The sequence below is a fragment of the Bombus bifarius genome, unplaced genomic scaffold (assembly GCF_011952205.1).
Source record: "Bombus bifarius isolate JDL3187 unplaced genomic scaffold, Bbif_JDL3187 scf7180000007966, whole genome shotgun sequence".
Lineage (NCBI taxonomy): Eukaryota > Metazoa > Arthropoda > Insecta > Hymenoptera > Apidae > Bombus > Bombus bifarius.
This window is the reverse complement of record NW_022884352.1, coordinates 2339377-2362249: the sequence shown is the minus strand read 5'-3', so window position 1 is coordinate 2362249 and position 22873 is coordinate 2339377. Positions and strand designations below refer to the sequence as shown.

At 46.6% G+C, this 22873-nt stretch overlaps 4 protein-coding genes across 16 annotated transcripts; 2 read left to right on the top strand and 2 right to left on the bottom strand.

The window, feature by feature from the left end:
• The first annotated feature begins 451 nt into the window (after positions 1-451).
• LOC117208627 lies at positions 452-11103 on the top strand. 13 transcript variants are annotated; one of them, XM_033449903.1, is made up of 19 exons: positions 454-1291; positions 1912-2124; positions 2387-3683; positions 4152-4247; positions 4331-4510; positions 4596-4805; positions 4875-5125; positions 5286-5475; positions 5608-5800; positions 6519-6613; positions 6733-6756; positions 7086-7130; positions 7331-7397; positions 7532-7699; positions 8078-8222; positions 8307-8414; positions 8699-8851; positions 9003-9035; positions 9804-11103. In XM_033449903.1, exons 3-18 carry the CDS (start codon positions 2913-2915, stop codon positions 9028-9030), a joined length of 2724 nt encoding a protein of 907 aa, XP_033305794.1. In that variant the 5' UTR covers positions 454-1291; positions 1912-2124; positions 2387-2912; the 3' UTR covers positions 9031-9035; positions 9804-11103. The 13 variants fall into 13 exon arrangements, with proteins under 13 accessions (XP_033305789.1, XP_033305780.1, XP_033305771.1 ...); XM_033449898.1 differs by lacking the exon at positions 9003-9035 and having other exon boundaries at positions 452-1291; positions 8096-8222; XM_033449889.1 differs by lacking the exon at positions 9003-9035 and having other exon boundaries at positions 453-1291; positions 6736-6756.
• Positions 11104-13244: 2141 nt separating this feature from the next.
• LOC117205992 lies at positions 13245-17571 on the bottom strand. Its single transcript, XM_033444898.1, has one exon. It carries the CDS (start codon positions 15892-15894, stop codon positions 15202-15204), a length of 693 nt encoding a protein of 230 aa, XP_033300789.1. The 5' UTR covers positions 15895-17571; the 3' UTR covers positions 13245-15201.
• Positions 17572-18486: 915 nt separating this feature from the next.
• LOC117205097 (cyclin-dependent kinase inhibitor 1C) lies at positions 18487-19138 on the bottom strand. The gene is made up of 2 exons (XM_033443184.1): positions 19036-19138; positions 18487-18943 (listed from the first exon to the last, which is right to left on the bottom strand). Exons 1-2 carry the CDS (start codon positions 19045-19047, stop codon positions 18692-18694), a joined length of 264 nt encoding a protein of 87 aa, XP_033299075.1. The 5' UTR covers positions 19048-19138; the 3' UTR covers positions 18487-18691.
• Positions 19139-19790: 652 nt separating this feature from the next.
• On the top strand, positions 19791-21337 carry LOC117205167 (cuticle protein 38-like). The gene is made up of 2 exons (XM_033443315.1): positions 19791-20846; positions 20956-21337. Exons 1-2 carry the CDS (start codon positions 20832-20834, stop codon positions 21247-21249), a joined length of 309 nt encoding a protein of 102 aa, XP_033299206.1. The 5' UTR covers positions 19791-20831; the 3' UTR covers positions 21250-21337.
• Positions 21338-22873: the final 1536 nt, after the last annotated feature.

Below are 22873 nucleotides of genomic sequence, written 5' to 3'. Positions count from 1 at the left end.
TGTTTCATCGTCTCGCGAGTACGATTCCCGATCTCTACGACCCGTAGAATCCTTATCTATCGGTAAGCAACGACTCAAACCATGCTCTCGAGAAACTCGCGCACGATTTTGTACTGGATGAACTCCGCTCCATGCAGGTCACCGATAATCGCATACATCGATTCCACTCCTCGTCGGTGATTTTCGATCGTTCACTACTTACTATAGCAACGATGCGTCACTTGTCCAAGAATATGATGTAAAGGGAGAGGGGAGGGAGAGAGAGAGAGAGAGAGAGAGAGAGAGAGGTAAAGGGGCGTAGGAAGGTCTGTACCGATGGGAAAAGGATATGGAGTCGAGGGCTGACTAGAAGGGGCCTAGAGAAGGGGAAAGAACGAATGACGCATAAAACAGCAGGATATCATCTAGGAGGATACCTAGCGTGGCCGATCGCGGTCACGGCGTTTCCGATTACGATTACTCGTTTCATAGACTCACACATAGGTACGAGACTCGCGTATCATGTAGGAGCCATGGGTGCGACCTATGGGTGTTTCGCGGTTCGTTGCGGATCGATAACGCGCAAAGAGTATCGAGAGAGCGCGACGCGCGCCTGGATCGACCTAAGTTTGTAGTAGGAACGTAACCGTTCGCCGTAGTGTTTCCCGTCGCGACACCGTGCCGCCGACTCGCCGGAGGAGATCGCCTGTCGCCGACTGGCGCCCCGGTCACTTGGTCTACGCGCCGCGCCTTCTCTCTTTCTCGCCACTACCTCGCTAGTTCGATCGCGGGACCTGCGAACAGATACTACCGCAGGTACCCGTTTGGAACACGTTGGTCGCGCGACAACGGAAGTTGTCGAAAACGTACGAACGACCGTGAAACTCGCTTCGAACTAGTCGGGCGGGAAAAATCAGGTCAACCGTTGTTGGTATCGCGCGGTATAGGTGACTGGAGGAAACGAAAGAAACGAAAGTCGTAAAGGTAGATGCGGCAAAGTAAACGCGCTTGCGCCTTGCGGACCACGGACGACCACGCGTTGCGGCGATAGAGGAGCGGAAAGGGAGAGACACGCGTCACAGTGAGACTTTTGGAGACGACGAGACGTGGGCGCAGGCAACCGTGGCAAAATCACCGGCAAACAAATAAAAGATACACGTTCCAACGATCGAATATACACTGTACAGTCACGGTAATCACGGTACGAGTAATCGGAGGAGCGGTAATCCATGTACGATTATAGAGCACCGTGCAGAGCAAACTACCGCGTGTCGGAGTCTTAGGCGAAACAACAATTAGCTGGAGTACTACGGTGTGTAGTCTTGGTCGATCCGTCAGTGCATAGTAACGCGTGATCGTCGAAAGCGAAAAGAGATCGAAGCTGAAGCATCGCGAGAGGACGAATCGATTTCGTTACGAGACACCATCGAAACGTTCCGTAGCCGTAGACAACGTGCCGGTTGTCTTGACCACTCGGATCGATGGAAAGTCGTGGAACCGTGGCAAATTAGCACACCAGTTCGTAATCTGGTTCGCTCTTTTCGTTTTACGTTCGTCGTTCTCCATAGAAAATAAGTTTCGTGAGATTCAAAGTTAGAGGATCGGTATGCGTAATTTCACGTGTGTACTACGTCTGACGCGCTGAAATACGAATAGGTTTATATATCGCGTGTGTCACGCGAATATCGTACACGTTCTCTCGTGCATCGAACCAGGGGTTTTCTTGTAATTACATCGACCGCGAACAATGCACAGATAGATTCTTTAATTCTCGCGAGCTGGAAAATAATTGAATTTATTTATTTAATTTATCCGAAAAAGTCGATGCTTGCGACGACGCTTCTTAGATCAGCACGAATCACGTTGACTAGGAAAATATCGATCAAATATTCGTTTCGCGTTTGAAAATTATTTGCATTCGAACATTGACAGATCGAAACGAGTTCAAGCGAACGAGGTAGCGAGCAGAGATCACGCGTGTCACTAGATCCACGGGCCAGTGGTCGATCATTGATCGAGCAACGCGTTCACCGTGTCTGTCTCGGACGCTCGACGAGGTCTGCGACGAAGCTCCACTACAACGCGAATAGGAGATGACGCGATCCGCGAATCGCGAGAGATGACGCATTCGATGACGAAACACTGGTAAGGGAAAACTGTACCATTGCCCGTACACGTAACACGTAAATACAGAATTATAATCTTATCTCATTCTCGGTATCCACGATGTTTTGTCCGTGTATGTTATCAGTTTTGGAATCTCGTGTACATAATTGCTCGTATCGATTTGAGATTAGTCGCAATGTCTGATCGATAAACAATCGTACACGATGCTCTAACGAAACGAATATGTATAGAGTTACGGTCCGGCGTACGTCCATTGACCGATTGATCATTGTTGTTTCAGCGTGTGGAGGCGGCAATGAAATCGAACGTGCTTACGGCTTGGCAAAGTGGGAACAATTACGATTGCTATCACGATCACAGTGGTCACGCTCGTCGCAGTGATCACGCCGTTAATGGTGACAATAAGACCGTGCAGGTGTCGAGATGGAATTTTAAAGACTCGGAGCTAATCGGAGAGAAGAAGAATCGTCGATCTCTGACCACGACCGCGTCGGCTAGAGCACGAATCACTGAAAGCTGTTAAAGCACGAGTCTCGACGGATCGGCAGCAAGAAGATCGAGTTAAAAACGCGGGAAAAAGGGGAGCGTCGCGAGATCGTGGTAAAGCGCGTTGCGGGCGAAGGAGTCGACGATCGACATCGATGTGACCCAGGGAAAGGAAAACTGCTGAGAGGCGGTCGTTGGGCAAAATCAAGACGGAGACAGTGCCGTAGTCCTGGGGGCCCAGGGTATACGCAAGATCTATTAATAACTTGTAATACGGTAGTAGTGGGGCGCTGTTCGCTAGCGGGTGAAAATAGAAAAGAATGTTTTTGGAATCCAATTGGACTTGGTTGGCCGAACGATGGGGCAATATGGCCGACTTGGCCGAGCGGGTGGACGATCTGATATGCAGTTTCGACTCAGCTGGTGATACGACCATGGATACCTTATCGATGCTGATATTTGGCTGGATGTTGTTCGGATTAGTGGTACTGTGTGTCGGCAAATACGTTTACAATCGATTCGTTTTAAACGAGCTCGGTTCTGGGGCAATAGTTACCGCCAAGGACGGCCATATCGTTCACGGTGATAGCGTCGGTGTCAGTGGTGGTGCTGGTGCTGGTGGTGCTGGTGGTGGTGGTGGTACTGCCGGTGGTGGAGGTGGTGGCGGCGGTAGTGGAGGCAAGTTACTTTCGCTTGGCAAGCAAAAAATCGTTTCATCGGGTTCGGTATCCTTGGGGGCCGGGGCAGGTGGTGGCGGCAGCGCCGGTTCCGGATCGCACGCAGCTGCCCCTCATCCTTCCGGTGGCGGTACCAGTTCGACTTCCGGTATCGGCTCGTCGCCGTCCTCTTACGTCCCACCGACGCCTCCTGTACGCAAACGTCTCACCAGAAAGTCGTCCGGTGTTCTCATCAGCCCCGCAAGAAGTAGCAAAAGTTTGAATTTGCCGACTGCCACTGGGGCCGACCCGGATGCCGTACGCTGGGTCAACGAGATCATCGTTTGGCTCTACTCAGATCCAGCGATTTTGGACCAACTCCTGGCTGCTTGGGTCGCGTCTCTCAATGATTTTACCAGCAACTCCGTCGACGAGGTGAGCCGATATTCTCGTCCGCTCAATGCTCTCATCGGCATTACCGTTCTATCGTAACGATATGATTTTCTCCATATCGAAAAAAGATCTGCTTCGCTAGGATTGCTCACGGTCCTGTCTCATGAATATCTTTCACCGTGTCGAGAGACAGCGACCGGAGAAATAACGAATCGGAGAAGGTTTGAAGAAGGATGTTCCGCGTAGGTGTTCTTGAGCAACAAAAACACCGGCTTAACCCATCCGCGCTATGCTGTCGGACAATTTTACCGACGAGACCCTAGAAATCGTGCTTCAGGCTCGTCGAGTTACGCGCGCTTATCGTTGGCCCGCTCATTTTCTACGAACCAACTCCGCGATAACACCGAATAGAATCTATTTGAAATTGAACAATGAAAAACAAAGCCTCTTTGAATTGTTCGATTGTTACGGAAAAATGCGTTTTCACTCGTGTTTTCTCGTTACTCGTAGCACGGAGTCGGAGTCGAGTTCGTTCGAGTTTTACCCGAAACACATCCACCGAATCTCTCTAACATCTTTTGCGAGTGCGACTCCAAGGATGACGTGGTACGTATGAAATATTCTTTCGTCACGTATTTTCTGTGTCAAGGATCGTTTCAAGTATGGTCATCTCGTTTATTTCGTTTCAGACGATCACGTGCGATTGCGAAGCAACTCCAGCGTTACAGTTGAAAGCGTCTCGCCGGAAAGCTGATAAACTCGAAATCAGCCACTATCGCGTAAACGTAAATCGTTTCCGTGCGCGATTAAACGTCATCTGCATCACCGAGAAGCTTCTGCTAGACTTGAAATGCGACGGCTGGCCGGACGTTTGTATCATATTTTTACGTTATTTTTCCAACCAGTGGCTTCGTGATATCTCTCGTTATCCTTGTACCTTCGCCTTTACGTTAGGTGAAAGTCTCGCTGGCCCAAGTAGGCACGATAAAGAAAGATCTGGACGAGAGCCAATTGCAGGAAGTCGTAACGGAAATCGTAATAGGCGCGTTAAGGGGGACCAATGTTCATCTGAATTTGTTCCAATATCCGAGCTGTCCACGGTTATGGAGGGAACCGGCGACCACGCAACACAGCTTTTCGATGCCTATGCATTACGACAACGTGGTAAATTTATTTTTAAACGACTCGGACACTCGGTCCCTTTTCCACATAACGAATAATTAATTCGTCTAGACGACGTCGAGCGATTCGCTTCAAGCCTCCAGACAACGACTTCAAACTCAAAGTCCAACACCGACACAAAATCAATATATTGCCAGTGACAGAAGGCTGCTCGTCAAGGTGGTGAAAGCAACGGAATTAGGCGGCGAGCAGGGTGCTTTAGAACCGTATTGCGTCGTTGAATTGGACGAACCACCGCAGAAAAATCAAACGTCCGTCAAGAAGGATGCTCGAAACCCATTGTGGGACGAAGCGTTTCTATTGTAAGTCATTCGAAACGAAAGATCGCGGCGCGTCGGTTCGATGCGGAGTCGTCGTCATCGAAATCGACCGATTTCTCTTCGTTTCTTCGTTTCTGACGAAACAACAGCCAAAATATACCCTTTTACCTGCTTGAATCTCACGATCGCTCGTAATTTGCAGCGACGTCAATCGTAATACGTCGGAAGTACTGCTGGAGGTCTACGATCGTGTAAATAAATCCCAACGATTCTTAGGTTTGGGTATCGTCGGTATCGACGAGTTGCTCGCAAATCCGAGTCAGAGACAGATCATACCTCTTCAAAATCGACCGTACGAAGAGGAAGATATCACCGGCACTCTGACCGTAGAGGTAAGTAAAAGAGCGACGCGAACGCCCATACGCGGTGTAATTTAACGAAATTTCTTTATTTGCTATGCCATTTCATTGTTTTCTTTCCTTTTCTATCCTCTCTCTTTCGCTCTCTGTCCTCTCTTTTCTCAGTTTCTATTCATCGAGGGCGCGGAGGTGCCTCAAATTGGGAGCAAACCTTACAAGGTGAAGGAGACGATAAAGCCGGTGTCACCGACTCCTCGTACCTACACCCCGACAAATCTCATCAGCGACAATAGTCTAAATTACAACAATGGTAACAGCACACTTATCTTGTACGACTCTACCGTTCAATCCGAAGGGGGTAATTACCAATTACTTTATCTGAAAGGCATTGCGTTCGTGTTCACAAGTGTGAAAACATAGCGATGATTAGTGATGTCACTGCCCTTTAAAAATCGTACTCAAACAGTTGATCGCAACTCTCGCCACATATGATCTCGTCGAAACGATGTTACATTTCACTGTGTACTTTAACGCAACGTAGATCCTGTTTTTTTTTCTTTTCTTCTACAACTATAGAATAGATCGTATTTATTGGTTGTTCGCACTAGCAGCGACACGTACTCTCCCTCTCGTGCGCGTGCCTGCATCTCTAGCACCGGATTGTACTTTCCACTGCCATGTAATAATTCGCATGACCTATGTTTACTCGTATGTACACGTATAGAATTCTCTAGCTGTCTCCCTTCTTCTGTCAACTCCGTTACTTAACGTTCGCTTTAACGTTCCTCTAGCACGATACGAAACGATTGTACGCTCACTTCTCGGCCCGAGTTTCTTACGATCGACGATTCTTCGAAGTTATTTCGACTACCAGTGAAGCGAACCTGGCAAATCACGATGACAGTGTATGCAATATGCTTGCATAATCGCGGTCGCGTTGCCAGGCATGCGAAAACTTATCTGGTAAACGAAATGACGAATGCTTGGTGGAATGATGGACGTAGAAAGTCGTAAACCTCCTTCCGTTCTTCCTTCCGACCGATTAGATATTTTGAGCGACCAAATGTAATTTGCAGACTATCTGACCAATGGCAACGTGGTGGATTCGCCTTACAGAACTGGACAAAGCAACGGGAACAAAGGAACTCTGATCGTGCACAGCCAGCAAAGGGTACGCTCAATGAATCTGCACGTTGAATGCAATTACGAGACCTATGCAAATTTTACTCCATCTACTAACACCTATCGACTATGGTCTATTTTTTTTTTGTTGTGTCTTCTCTTTTGCAGCAGCCAGAGCGGCAGGTGGTTAAGGTAAGCCATTGCTTGACGTCGTGTCCTCTCACCCTCGTCGTCACCGGCGTGATCATGGTTGTAAATCCGCGCACGTATTTTATCAGCATTTTTTTAGATCCTCCTTATCTTACGTCCATTCTCCGGATTCCCGTTCCAGCATCGAAAGCCACGGTATTTATAATATTCCTTTCGTTCGAACGATCCCATTTCCCGTTTAATTTTTCACGGCCTGTCTCCAATTTACGTCCTTCTTGCATCTATGAACCAATTGGAAATCAGGCAGCCTTGTGTTTTACGAGAACGCTAATTATCGTCAGTTGAGTGGCGTGTGTTTACTAATTCCACAGGTCGCCCTGACGGAAAGTGGAAACTGGCAGGAAATCTCTCCGGAGGTAATTATTCTTGTTGTCACGAGATCGTTTCTGTCCTATTCTTAACGCAGCGCCGTTCTAATTTTCGCGTTCTCACGTTTTCGCTAATTACGTTACAGTCGATTCGAAAAGAAACCTTGTAAAAAGTCTATAACGATGCTTGTGAAACAACCGCGACCTTAACCGTCTGTTTATAAACCTTTTGTTTTCATTCGTTTCAGCATGGACCGAAAGATACGAGCGTGACCTCGGGACCAGAAAGCACGCCGAATTCTTCCAATTCCGAAGGTATCCCCTCCTTTCTTTTCTTTTTTTTATCGTTTCCGCTCGCTGCGTACTCTTCCATTCATAAGTATCAAGACGTTTCCAGCTTTCACCTGAAACGCTATAGTTGGTTTAAATTATGCCTCCTCGTGTCGTAGAAAGGGGTAGAACGAGAAGAAAAAGGCGAGATTTCTTTGGAACGATAAAGAAACGATTGAGTCGATCGAAGACGAGAAGCAGATCGGTCGGACCGGAAGGCGATGCAAACCACGAGGATCAACACTCCAGGTCTATATCTGCGGACAGAGCGCGTGATCCTGGCTCGGGTATGTTTGCTCACGAGTATACATTACGCCCGTGAAACGATTCCTGATTTAGAACAGACTTAGTGCCTCTTCCCTCTAGTAGACCGAGTCTTTAGTATAAAATTCTACTTGTTTGTTTTGCACACGAATCCCGTGCGTGGCACGCAACGTTGGTAAGTACGATCATCCCGATACCGATGATGCAACGAGCAACAGCAGTAGAGCGCGCATTTTACGGAGCTTCGTAAAGCGATCAGCCGACAAAAGTATGAGATACACGCACGCCAACGTTACAACGCTAACGCCACTGCTAATAAAAGACATTTCCCGTGCCAATAACGCTGACACGCGACTAACGTAACGTGAGTTGCAAACGATTGTTTCGCTTGAATTTTATAGTTCGTTTATCGATACCAGGGAGGGAAGAGCATTCGAGGAGATCGAGTCTGAGCGAAGCATCCGGTATAAGCGGAGCGTCGACCAGAACTTACGTTAACGAGGCTTCCACTTTAGTTCTCGAGACCCTCGAGAATGGTATTAAAAAGTAAGCAACACGACGTTCGTTTTACCGTTTATATTTTCGTATGCCGAACGAATCATATTCGACGTCCGTTTTTGTTATTTTCAGGCATTACCTAGTACCATTGTCGCTCGCACAAAAGAGCAAATGGCGAAAGAAAGGCACGAAGCTTCACATATTCAACGATCACACTTTCATAGCGAAACATATGGCTGGGTAAGCTAACGCGGAACACACCGTATTACGTATACGTCGTTGCGTAAAAGCTTTTAACCAGCTAGATCTTCCACTTTGTACTCCGAGAGCGATATTTCAAAGAATCTTCGTAGTAATAATATTATTTAACAGCGTTTATTTATCCTATCGTTTCGCTATGTGTCAGCGATATATTTGAAAATTACTTAACATCCGAGAGGCGTGTCATATTGTATCCAATTGCGAAAAAATCGCATTAGAAATGAAATTAGCGTGGAGTCAGACGTGGAGTCGTTTCATTTCAGTGGAACCGTATGCGAGGTGTGTAAGCGAACGCTTGCGCGAAGATTGGGCAAGCAGGGTTACGAATGTAGAGACTGTCAAATGAAGTGTCACAAGCATTGTCACGTTAAAGTGGATATCACGTGTCCCACATCTACCATTCAGAGCATCGAACTGTAAGTAGACGAACCTCGTTATCTAACGATTTCTTATTGAATCGTTTCAAAATCGATGGAAAATATGTTACTGTACGTATAGTTTAAGAAAAAAACTTTCGCGGAATCACGAGCTAATCCTATCTTTTTTTTAATCTAATTGTCGCGTAAGGTCTCTGCTACCGGTACTCAGTGAATAAGATGGGTAAGTTGCTCAAATTTGACAGAGAAAAACTTGTTGGTATTAAAACTCTGGTACTGTAACAAGTAGTTGCGCATGAACAACGAATTTTCTGCTCTTTCTGTAACAGTTGCAACGAACGTTGATTCCTTGCACTTCCATGTGATTTTATTACTTATTGGCAGCGTCTTGCGACCACCATGGACATGCATACGTCTCGTACCGCTTTTGCAAATACTAATCGTCCGTTTGAGATTTTCGTATAATAGAAGGCAATGCTTCGTTGATATTTTTAACCCTAGCGTGGGTCAAGATACGATACGTTCAAGTTTATGCAAAAGTTTTCCAATTTTCAAATCCGTATAAGGATTTATCGATCGTCTGCTCTTAATAAGCGATCAAATTGTCATTCAACGACAGATGTATTACGGAGATTTTTATATATTATTACAGCAATCGTCGCATCCCAGTAACTGTCGAGATTTAATTCGAATATTTATCGTTTTCGCTTCTTTCCATCTCGTCAGTTACGGCGGACGGACAGATCTTCCATTACCCGCATCTAATATTTACGCTAACGATCGATACCTACTAAGTTAATACATTGGAGATCGATGAATTTTGACAAGATATTTTTCACAATATTACGCGCATTCTGCGCAGTTTTCTTCACTTTAAAATTTCTCGCGGATAGCGTAAAAACTCCGCGAATGATCTAGATCGTCGATCTCGAATGTGTTACATCGATACAATAGTCACGTACATTTAGTAAAATTTGTCAATTTCTTTTAGAACGTGCATAAAGAACGTGCAACGGCCCGAGCGCAGATCGATCAGTCGGCTCTGCTGATGAAATCTTGGACGATCTACTTGCGGCCATGTTCGAGAACCGAGTCGTTTGTCCTGAGAAAAATTGTCGTTCAAATCGCTTCGTACGTAGTGGCACATTTGCGAAGCGAATCACGCTATTGCATCGTACACGATATTGTAGGCAACCTCGCGTGAGGAAAGGCTGCCAGCTACCTACGATAAGCGTTACGATTGGTTTCCAAGCACGAAGCGCTTTTGAACGCCGTAGCACCGTTCTCTGTTACCCGCTACTGTTACTATTACGCTTTTCAATATCTACAAAACGAAATACGAACGCGAACGTGAACGTAAACGTAAATACGAACGCGAAAACGAAGCGAACGAAACGAAACAGATCAAGCGAAGAGACCGAACACGATCGCGTGTAACTTTCTTCTAGAAGCAAAACGTTGTTCGGTTCGGATAGTGGTGAAGAGTGAGCGATACGTCTCGAACGGCTGAAAGAAATAACGTTCGCGACGAATCGTGAGATATTTATCCGTTACCATCTATACTATAGTTTCCTTACAAACTTTCGAATTTTCACGAAACTTTTTACACTTAAAGGAACGTCCGATTTTCTATCGATTCGTAATCTTAAGCCTTAAGCGATTATATTGTACCCATTTTGCCTTTTTCTTTCGTTCGTTTCTCTCGCTCGTTGTTTTAAGAACAAAGGGAGAACCTTTGGGGATATACGATGTATCTGATAGAATTTGAGAAAATGACATCGACGAGAAACGAAACACGTGAACGATAGTGCCTCTAGATACGAAAGTTCGTCGTTATCTTTGAAATATTGTATCTTTATCCCGTGAAAGTACTACTTTTGACAATATTTTCGATCGTTGTATCAGAAATCCGATCGATGAATCAAACTTAAACGCTTCGACGCGCACACTTGTGCCTATGTATCGTGCGTAAAGAAAGCATCGTAATCTTTGAATGATACGTATTACCGGCTGATAAATATTACTATAATCATAATTAATATAATTGATGATTACGATTATGACAATTATCATTGCTATTGCTATTATTATTCTTATTATTATTATTGTTGTTGTTGTTACCGATGTCGTTGTTACGATTGTTACTACCATACCTAAGAATAGAAAATAACGGTCTACGATGGTCTACACCACTACGCCGGGCATATTCAAACAACTGTTGTAACAATGATGATAATGATAATAATACTGTGTTACGTTGAAAGAAATAATATGGTTACATTATGATTCTACGCCACTGTGCCTTTATTAGCTCCGTCTTTCTTTCCTTTCCCCAGAATTCCGTCATTTCGAAACGCCTAACGATATTATCTTCTAAATATCATTATTACAAGAAAAGATCGCAGGGGAAGATATAAGCAGGTAGATGTTAATCGTTCCATCTATTTCAGTGTCTGAAAAGAAATGTCTCAAGGTAAAGTAGGTAAAAATGGAAGGAACCTGTTCGGTCACATTTTCAATGTCTTTTGTACATTTTGTAATTGCCAAATTCTTTAAAAAATGTTTAAAAGTCAAACAAAGGTACACGATACGGTAACAGAGCATCAGACAAAAATATGTTTCGATCGCGCTATCGGTACATTGCGTTTTCTTCCGACGTCGTCTCGTCGTTCGGGAAACATCGAGAAACCCGAAGAATCGGAAATATGTCATCTAGTCGTCGTGAAAAGTATCTTTACGCGTAGTCTCGTTGCCGTTCGACCGTGAACCACGATATTTCATTTGAAATCAATCGCGTACGTCGCGTGGCAGCGATCGACGAACGTCGAACGACGTTGCCGATTTTGCGGATCGGTGTGCGAGAAAGATGGCTCTCGGTAAGCGAAAAGTCGGAGTTCACGGATGAAAAGGGGGATTGACGCGAGATACTCTGCGGTCACCGGTCGTTTCGTCTAGATTCGGTGGGAGCGGAGGTGCGAGGCGCGACTCAAAGTGGAACAACGCCGACCTAATTCGAGGTCGAAGCCCCAATTTTCGTGGAGTTCGCTAGAGCGGCAGATCGACAACGGGACGACGGTAGTCATGACGACGTGACGTAATATCCAACGTCATCGACGAAGCGCAACGACCCGGCCGTACGTTTCTCGCCGCGCGACTAGATCGCAGGCTGAATGGGGTGGTGCGGAGCGCGGCGAATATTCGATTGTCCCGGTTCCGATTGATTCATTTTTCCGCACTCTTCGACCATCATCGGCTTTCACCGAAATCTGCCTATCTGGCGATTAAAAGATCCGGGAGAAACGGACGAACATCGTCGTTGCTGTGGATGCGCGTGTCTCTAATTTCACGTACGAAACAATGGCCCAACGTATGGCGTGTGTACGCAGGTTACAATTGCGTACATACGAACGCGCGCGCGAGGATGCCAAGTTCGAAGGATAGAGACAAGCTGCGACCAGGTTTATTCAATCGCAAGCTCGGAATTAGGACGCGTTGTCGACGGCCTTCTCAATGACGTCAGTGACGTCACCAGTTTGGAAGGAGAACTAGGACAAACGGACTGAGAAAAAGGAACGACGCGACGCACGAAATCAGCGATCGTCGCCCTAGCTACCACCATCTACCCCTGCCCGCTCCGCCTCCCGCCACTTTCTCGCAGGAAAGCAACGTGTATTTCAGTTTCGGCTATTTCAGTCATCTTTTTCGGGTCTTCTTGAAAATCACCTGCGTTTCGCCGACTCTAAGAAAAGATAGCGAGTCCCGAAATACGAATAGGAAAGTAAAACGAGAGACGAACGGAAGAGAGACTTTTGCAAGCGACTGGTTAAATCGGAGACGAGGAGAATAAAGGAAGAAAAATAGAGAGACGAGAACGAACAAAAATAAGCTCTATGGCGCCTAGGAAATGAATATCGCGCGTCCAGGTAACGACAAGGTATCCTGGAAGCGATCCTTGAATGAACTATGGTATTTCGTAGGGACGACACTAGCAGCGATCTGGGTCAAAGAAGGGTCGTGAATGGCGTCGCTTGCCTCGAGTGACGTCACGGGGGTGCAAACCCCTGCAAGTGGGTCACTCGTTGATTCTGTCATGGCCGTAGCTATAAACGGACCAGGGACGTCCTTCCATGTTTCCACGTCTTTCCGCGAATCGTGTTCCGGTACGGGCACGTTGCGTACAGATCGGCCGGAACGACGTTGTTTCTCCGACGACATGCTCCGGACACGGGAACGGAAACCTTCCGTCCTGTCGATTATTTCGGAGCAAACGCAATCGCGGCGTCGTTAACTGACCGACTGTTGCTCGATTTAACTTCGCGTGCTTCGTAAAAGTCTGCGTTTCGGATAATTCGAGTAAAGAGCGTAATTCGTAAGAGGATAAAATAGTGGGAGGATGTTAATGGTACAGGAAGGCTATAAATGTGAACGCCGGTTTGAATGAAAAACGTTTATTTGAAACGTAAACTACGTGTAGTATCGACATAGGTAATACTTAATATAAAATATTCAGTCCTGAGAATCTGCATTTCTCGCATATTCTATCGTTCTCGCTTTTTCTCTGTTCTTGTATTTTCGCGCGAGAATCATCGACATTTATTAGGCGTGTGTTAGCGTTCTATTATTTCTCCTCGCAAGATATCGTACATCTGTGTGCCAATTTTTTCGCGACATACCATGTAACTCACGCGGTAGATATTTACAAGGCACTGAAAGATCGCGTATACGTTCCGCGATTACGTTCGCCTTCACGTAAATGAGAACTTTCGACGATAGTTTAAGAAAAAGATTTCCCTTCGCCGTGGGTTTCGTTCGGATTCGTTTCGCCGCAACCGTTCGACTCACCGGCGTCCGTCTTTCGAGTATCGTTATTGTCCGTGTTATTCTCGTCTCGCGTGAGAATGAAACTGGAACGAAAACGAGGTCGAAAACAGAACGATCCGCTCCTTTTTCATCGCGACACTCGCCGAGCATCTGTTAGCACAGCAGGCCTTGCGAAAGAAGGAACAGAAACTTCGCAAACTCGTTTAACGTCTCGCCGTAGCACGCACACACTCGAATTTGCTAGTCTCGAGCGAACGATTGCGCTGAACGAAGCTCACGATACCATTTGCGAATCGTGATATGTTTTAAAAGTATCCTTAACGAACAAGTAATTCTAATCTATCTGAAATACTCACGACCGAACGTTACGTCGGACGGTTAGCGATAAAGATCGCGCGAGATCGTCAACGTTTCGTTTCGATTCTTTCGACGATCGTTTCCATCCGTTCGTTCCTTATAAAAAAAGCACCAGAGTTGCGCGATCTCGACGCGTTCATGCGTAATTGACTCGTATATCGCGATAACCGACCTCGGTTTCGCGACGATATAATACCTTTTCGCGAAACGACGTTTCGATAGAAGCGCATCGAGAATCTGCTTCGTTGCGAATTCGACAAAGAAGGTGCATGCGTAAGACGGATCGTCGACCGATCGCATCGCTATGTGACGTTCGAACGTTCGATCCGTCTTGTTTCATTCCTCTTTGCGCTTGCGATCGAAACGGATCGCCAATTAATCGTCAACTATGAAATTCGTTGGCGTGTAACGTAATTGGTATCGCTATTGTACATGTTTTTATCGAGTGTACTAATCGTTTGCTACAAAAGGTAGGTACATACATGCTTACACGGCTACGTTCTGTCTACGTGATCTATCTCGTTTACGAATAAGAGACCAACAACTTAAAACACAATGTACTTGTACGTCGACGCACCTCTACCTACGACGAACGCAACTTTTCCGCACTTTTCGCCTTCTTCTCTCCCAAGCGACCGACGACCGATCGAATATGATCGGCCTGGAACGAAAGAAAATCTCGACGGAGGAAGAAGCGCGCCGGATATGCTTTTCCGCGAAGTTTCCGGCAGAGCGAGAAGACGCGAAACGCTACGTTCGCCGAACCTTCGACGTCCGTTACAATTATTTCGCTCGTATCGCTCTAAGTTCGTATACATTTTGATCCACTCGTTTGGTCGAGGTTTGAAAAAACAGCGGCGAGGAAACGGCCGCGATTGACAAAAGTAGAAAGTACGGAAACGGAAGCGTGGGCTGCGAATTCCTGTAGATCGTGCGAGCAAACATCTCGTACGCAAAGAATGGTCCAAGAGCGGAGGCTCCGTTCGGCTGTTTGCGCTATTTAATATCGAGACGATCGCGCAACGAAACTCGAAGTTTGTAATGAGATAGATAGATAGATAGATAGATAGATAGATAGATAGATAGAGAGAGAGAGAGAGAGAGAGGGAGAGAGAGCGGAATTGAGCGAGTGTATCGTTTAAAACGGATGAAACTTGGATGAACCGAGTGAACCGGCTTCGACTCGAATCGCCATCGATCCTGATTGCTTCTTATCGGTAGAGACCGACGGTATCTTGACAGGAACAGGGCATCGTCAATTGCTGTGCCATGTTCCTTGGAACCCTCTGCGTTGGTAGGCCCGAAAGACCTCTGACGTACGTGTAGGACACCGGACTGCGTAGGATTCTTTTGGGGCTCTTCTTCGCGTGCTTGTTCTCCTTCCCTTCCCACTTGGAGGATATCTTGAGAGTTTGAAGCGCTCTTCGAAGAGTATCTGCCGTGCTGGATCTTTTCAACGAGTCGCTGTCGGTGCTGCTGTGGGCGTCCGATGGACTCGAAGAGTACGAAAGCGACTCCGAAGTTCTTCCAACGCCTCTAACGTCTCCAGGGCTCCAAGAACGCGAGGACTTGGCTCGAACTCGCTCCGAACTTCTCTGAATGCTGGAAAGTCTCTCCTGAGAACGAGTCGGTCGGCCGCGAAGTCGGTCCAAGTAGCAGTGGGTTCTCGGCGACCTGGTGGCGCGGCATAGTCGCTCGCTGCTTCCGCGACGCGACAGCCTCTCCGCGCTTCCGGTACTTCCACCGCTGCTGCAACCACTGTCCGTGCTGCACTCGTCGTCTCCAAATTCTTGTTTCGAAGAACCAGGGCCCACGGTCGGGCTGACTCTTCGTTTACCGTCGCCCTTTTGGTTCTCTCGGCGACGATCGTCTTCCGGATCGGTCAATCTAGTCGTGTCCTCCATTCTCAGTGAAGTACGAAAGCCACCGATCCGATCGAGATCGCGGACGAAAATCTGCACCGTTCGGTTAGCCAGCTCGCAAATTTCGTTTCGTTCGATTAGAACTCGTTCGTTCGGAATTAACTCGAGTTTCGTTCGATCGCGCTCAGTCGTTGACTCGCTGCCTTTCGCGTGAACGATGGCAAATGCGCGCCCTTTCTGTCACGGTTGATCAATTTCCGTGCGTCTAATCAATTCCACACTCGTTTCACTGTGCTTATACTTGCGTAAAACGATGCTTTCGAGGAGAAACTAGCGTGCTTCGTTGTCGATCGGTCGTTGATCTTTTATTTTCACCCGTTTCCCACTGTTCTGTGTTCTTATTAGTTACTGGATGCCTTTTCCGTCTTTCTCCAAGTTGTTCATCCTCGTGTGCCGGAAGAACAGTTTTATTCGGCGGTTAATCGCAAACACGCGTTTTATCAATTTGTCGTTGATTGCCGGGTTTGCCGTGTGTATTTCGCACGCTTTCGTGAGCGAACTGAGACTCGGAGACTCGCGTTCTTCTCTTATATAGCGTCGCGGCTTTGCCGAGGGTGCGCGCATGTCCTCTCCACCACGTGAGGGTTCGAGTCGTATCTGCGAGGACGCGATATCGGGATGAATGCGACCGACGCGGTTTTCGGACGTTGCTCGTTCGAAACGCGATTCACCAATCGGCGCCATTTTTCGTTATTTTCGGACCATTCACTTCGATTTCTCTCGCGCGAATCGCACGCGTACTTTCAATCGACTCGCGTCGATCGTACTTCGATCGAAACGCATTTTCGCAAACAGCGAATCCACGAATCACGAACAGGGAAGAAGCGCTTAAGCGCGTAGAAGTGCTTCTTTTTTTAGGCTGGACCGTATATTCCTAATGACGTAACGAGCGGAGAACGTCGAACCTTCTTTGTAGTAGACGATCGATACGTCGAATGCTCTTGGTGAAACGAATTCGTTAAAATTAGCAATGCCGCGATTTAATGGACGCTGGTTAAGAGAGTGGGACGAGCAATCGAGATAGTAGATAAGGGCAAAAGAGGGCAATAATGGGGACAGTACAAGTATTGTATCGCGTCTCGAAGCAGAGAGGTCGGTGAACTGCAGCGTGCGATCGATGCAAAGGGGTGGATGTACCATGCAGGCTGATCGCATTGCCGCCAGCGCTGGATGCACCCGGATGATCAATAATTTTGTAAATACGAACCAGGTATGACACGAACCAGGAATACAAGATAATACGTAGGAAATATTAATATATCGAAATACGGAAACAAACATATCGAATATAGAAATTAATATATAAGCGAAAACGTATCGCACCCCGACCGTTAGCTCCTAATGCAGCGTAACGAGGGACGTAACGAGGTTCGTCGTAACAGAATAGAACGATTCGGTTATATGTAGATTTCCCCTTCCTTTTCCTCGCAGACGCTTTCGTACGATGGTACACGGTGACGCGAAGAAAAATTTCATTCTCGATGTTATTACGGTAACACGTGTTGCGGTGCCAAGAATATTGCGAAGCGGAACACGTTGCTGTCTCGAAACGCAACGTGACGTAGTGTATATTCACCGAAGACAATTTGCTCGATTTCATCGGAAAATTCGTGTATGTTAAACCTTTAGCGGATTAACAGCATATTGGACGAAGCAGCAGCGAACCACGAACGGCACATCCAGTACACGACGTACGCGAGGACATTGCATTTACCTTTTACGTAACGATTCTGGTATTGTTGTTGCCGCATAATTGATTCGTCGTTTGTAGAAACAAAAGGCCGCCATGGCCTTGCTCGATTTCAACGAAACGCAACGATTCCTCCCTTGTCGTCGATGGCGAATTTCTGGCTCGAATTCTTCTTCTGGGTATAATAGCGAGACCAGTCGCAGACTCGTTTGACATTTTCAAACGACCGTGTGTACCGTGAACCCTTGTATTTTCATCCACTCTTTTCTATAGCGCGTTGTCTATTCCCTTCGTATCCGCTACGTTCTTGCCATCTTTCGTCGCACGTTCCACCGCTTCTATTATAAATCGAAATCGCTGTGCTTTCGACGCAAGCGACGGTTCGCTTGGCTCTCGTGGATACGCTCGACGAACCACGCGAGATACGACGTATTACGTTCGCTTCGAGGGAGCGGAGAACGCGATGGTTTATCCAAGGAAGCGACAGTGCAACGCTTGTCTCGTGAAATCGTCCAAACTCGGACAGCAGTTCGAACATCAGCTCGAATAAGCATCCGACGAAGAGCGCGCGCTAGGCTTTTCGCTCGGTTGACTCGTCCGATCTTACTCCAGATCGCGCCTAAGATTGCATACACGCGCCACTCCGTGTTCCGATGCACGAACACACATTTTTATATGACATAAGTGGGTGGAGAACGATTATTCAGAGTGTGGTCACGCCTACGTTCATTCTTATATAATTGAATTTACAGAGTAACGAGGAATCACGTAACGAGCTGTGCGCGATAGATTCATTAACGAAGAAACAAGTAATCGTCGAAATGTAAACTACGGGACGTCAAGAAACATGTACGCGTATCGAGGAAATAAGAAAGCCGTTTGCGTTTGAACAGTTTTATTGATACCGAATCTAAAAGTATAAGAACATTGTCGGAGAATCGAAGCACGAACGATACTTCATAGAAAGTACAGAGATGCGATTATTGATCTTTTCAGGATGAGAAAGAGATGAGTCGATTGGTCGATTACTCGATGGTTCGGTTCAGTCGCTTGATCGCTCGATCGATCCATGTCGTCTCGTCGATCGTGTTAGACGACGTAGCCTTTGTAGATGTAAGAGGAAGCAGGCGCGTAACTAGCAACCGGAATAGGCGGATAGTTGGAGTAGAGAAGGGGTGTTCCAATGTTCGAGAGAAGAGCTGGTGCAGCCAATGGAGCGGCGGCCAGGGGAGCGGCGACCAGAGATGCCGAGGGTGCCGGACCTGGTGCTGGAGCCGGGGCTGGTGCAGGAGCCGGCGACGGTGCAGCCAACGCGACCGCCAATAATCCAGCGAACAACAGCTACGCTCACAAGAATTCGATCAAGAGCAGATTCTTCCTTTGCTTACCCTGTTTCCGTCTGCACCATCTAGCACTCGATCTCCAGCACTCACCGTTTTGAACATGTTTGTGGTTGAAGCGTGTGGATACACTACGTAAAAGCTGAGACGATTATACCTCAATTCCCGAGGAAACGCTGCTTATATAGGGGAAACCGCGACAAAGATTCTCATCTCTCTACATCCCCCTTCCTTTTACCCATCTCTCTACATCTCGTTCCTTTTACCCGTCTCTGGTATTCCACGAAGGGCAACAGCCGGTCTTCCAAGCAGACCATGAACGGGACACTCGCTTCCTTCTTGTTGGTACGCGCAATTTTTTCCACCGACCGGCCAATCGACTTCTCCCTTTGTGCCTCTCCGCAAACGTTTTCCCGTGTATCGACCAACTACCGGCGAATCGCGGATTTCTTCAAGGTTGCACGGGATCAGGCGTGTCCCAACAATACGCGCCATTTCCTTCTTTTTCGAGTCTACGTTCGAGCAACTTTTTTCCATCGAGCACAAACAGGTTTTCCCCTTTTCTCCGGCATCGCGTTGTCCTTGCGACTTCGAAAAACGATTGACGATCCGAGGATAGCTTAATGGCTCGTTGGCTGCGAGGTACAAACAACGACCAGCGTCTTTCAACCTGCTCGAAATAATTATCAACATCCGCGGGATGATCGTTTGTCCTTCCCACGCTCCTACAGCGTTTTATCGTGCGAAAGAAAGAATGGCAAAGTAGAGGTAAGAAAGACGACGCATGGGACAGATTCGAAATTATGCGAATTCTAATACAGCTTTCCTCTGCTTGTCGATTCCAAATTGGAAGAGATATTAACGACGAAATTAACGAACGTAGTGGCAGCCTGTCGTACCTTCCGTGTCGTGATACGAGGTGTATCTCGACCGAAGGGGAAACAACGTTTGCTGGTCTCACTCGGACTCGACGAACTTGAACTTGGGAAAAAAGCGTTTGCTTTACCTTGGAGGTGTTCAGCCTTGTGGTAACCGAGAGAAAGATAGAGCGAGCGAAACACGGAGACAAAGGAGGGATGCGAGTGACCAGATCGAGCGAGTGAGAGGCGTAGGAAAAGGATCGATCAAAACGAAATGTAACGATCGGAGAAAAAACAGAAACGCGACTAATCGAACAATTTTTTTATCCAGACCAAATAGGATGTGCGGATTAGATCTATGATGAAGTCGGATATAAAAGTAGACTATTTAAATGAGGCTGAGAGAGAGAGAGAGAGAGACAAACAGAGACTAGATAAAAAATGATGAAAAACTAGATGAAAGTAGTTGCAGATAGATCGTGTGGGAAGCAGAACGACCCGCGTAATCACTGAGCCGACTTTGTAACCTTGTTGTGCGTTCCAACCGGACAAGCACGTAGTCGAGAGGGTTATACAATTGCTCGGTCTGGTTGCTTACGTAATTTCGTGATACTCGTAGAAGTGTTCGCCCTGTGCTTCTCTTTCGATCAAGGTCATCGAAATCGATCGATCCATTTGTTGCGAGTGATAGCTACCAAACGCGAGCAGTTTGAAAATACGATACAGGATGAGGAACGCGTCGCGTCGCGTCGCGTCGCGCCGCCCGCGCCCGCGCCCGCGCCGTAACGAGCGAGGGAGCGCGTGAAAACGGCCGATGTTTCACGCCCGGCATTCCAATGCGACCGCGACCAACAAAATTGATACGAAGGTGACTACACCAAGGAGGTCGGAACTTTCGCAAGCCCCGCATCCACCGTCCTTTTCGTAAGTCCACCACCCCATCAGCGCCGGACATTGGTATAAAACGAGGACGCTTCGACGATTCTGCACTCATCGCTCAACAGCCGAAACAAACACACAAGCTCAACAATGATCAAGACAGCGGTAAGTGGTTTAATCGCGATCGAGATGATCTAGACTTTGTTTAAATCCTAATATATGTATATGGAAAGAAAATCAAAAATTTTATTTTCAAATCTATCGCTTTCCGCAGTGCATCGTTCTCTTCGTAGCAGCCGTGGCGTCTGCTGGAATTCTCCACGCCCCTTTGGTCGCTTCTCCAGCGGCGATTGCTGCTGTTCCAGCACCGATCGTAACTGCTAGGAGCAGTCAAGTCGTAGCCAGGAACTACAATACATTCGCTGCCGCACCACTGGCATACACCGCCGCCGTACCTGCAGCCGTGCACGCGGCCATACCAGCAGCACCCGCACCGATTACCCTCGCTGCCGCCGCACCTGCTGCACCATTGCCATACGCTGCACTCGCCTACACCGCCCATCTATGATTTCACCCCTGATACTCCGATCGCCTGTCCAAATCTCTATTTTTAAGTTTTTCTTTTTCATGGAATAAATTGCAACTTAAAACGAAAACAAACGATCGTTCTTTCGTACTTGCATCTATCTCGAATATTCAACCTCTGCCGTAACATTTCCATCGTATGCTGTAACGCAATCCTTTCGCACACCGTTCGACAAAGCAATTGATCACGGTTTTCCTCCGACACCCTACGCTTTGTTACCGTATCTTTTTATAGCACTATCTACTAGAAAGAAATCGAATCTAATTAAAACTGCGACGCGTCAATGAACGACGAAACGATTCTTTCTTATGGATCATTACAGTAGCAATTGATAGGTAGGAATTAATGAACGAATCGATTGAGAGATGAATGGTAATAGAAATTATATAGGAAAATACAAGTTTGCTTGTTTACGATCTATTCGTAATCCCTACGGTCCGTGCAACTGCTGTCGAAACAATTGCATACGTCGTGCCATTGTTCCAAGTAGCCAGAGATGGTACAAAGGATGCTGCGTTGCATGAGTCGGATCATTATCGCTGTAATTACTGACCCTCTGTAAATTGCATTACGGTGTTATCAAAATAAATTCATTATACGGATGTAACCTAAAGAAAGACGCGTTTCTTTCATCTTTCCACCGTATGAGAAGTTTTTAAAAATATACAAACTTTGCTGCATCGAACGATCGATCATCGGTCCATTATCGAACATCTTTGAGAGGAAAGGTTCACGCGTTATTTTCCCAAATATTTTTCTTACGATCGTTTCCTAAAGCGAAAACGTATCGATGAAAAGTAGGACATCCGTGCAGGGTCAAGAGTGAAGTTCGATACGGTATTCCGTATCGATAAATCAAGGGAAAGTTACGAGGAGCAAGTTGATGAACAAATCCACGTTTCCAGTCGGAAATTCGAGTCACGTTCGACGAACGATCTTCGAAACTTGCGATGTCCCAATCGTCGTAGACGCAGTACGTACGGCCGCGTTTCGTATTTGGAACGAGCATGAGCCGCACCCAATGTATATCACTGGCTGAAACCGAACTGCAAACGACATCGATGTCTTCGTTATTGTTGCGTCAATTTTAACTTTGCGAATATCCCGAATAAGCGGCATTTAAAGGGCGGTTCTACTCTAGTCTCACTTCGTGTTGCTACGACGTAAACCAGAATGAACAAAGAATACGATGGAAATTTAAGAAACGACGGTACTTTCAAACTTGAGTATCAAGTTGTCGATTCTTTTCCTCCTTAAGATTCGTTTCGTAGAGTAAGCGATAAACAAAGAAGAAAATAACTTTTTAATAATTCTGATTCACGCGACAGCAACGCATTCGTCAAAGGGTATATCCAAGAATTATTGGCCAACTGGAACTTGCGATATCTCGTCGATCATTTCAGGAAATAGAATTTCCAGAAAAACGTGTTTAAAAGTTACACGTCGCATCGTACAAGCTATGCATTGTACAAATTCGAGAACATAGTTTCGGTAGACGAATCTCTACTCTCGGAAAATGCAAGATAATTCTTTTTCTTTTCACTTCTGAACCTAGATACCTCGTTAAGGAAAATAAAGGATTTCGTTAGCTTGCAAAATCTGTCTA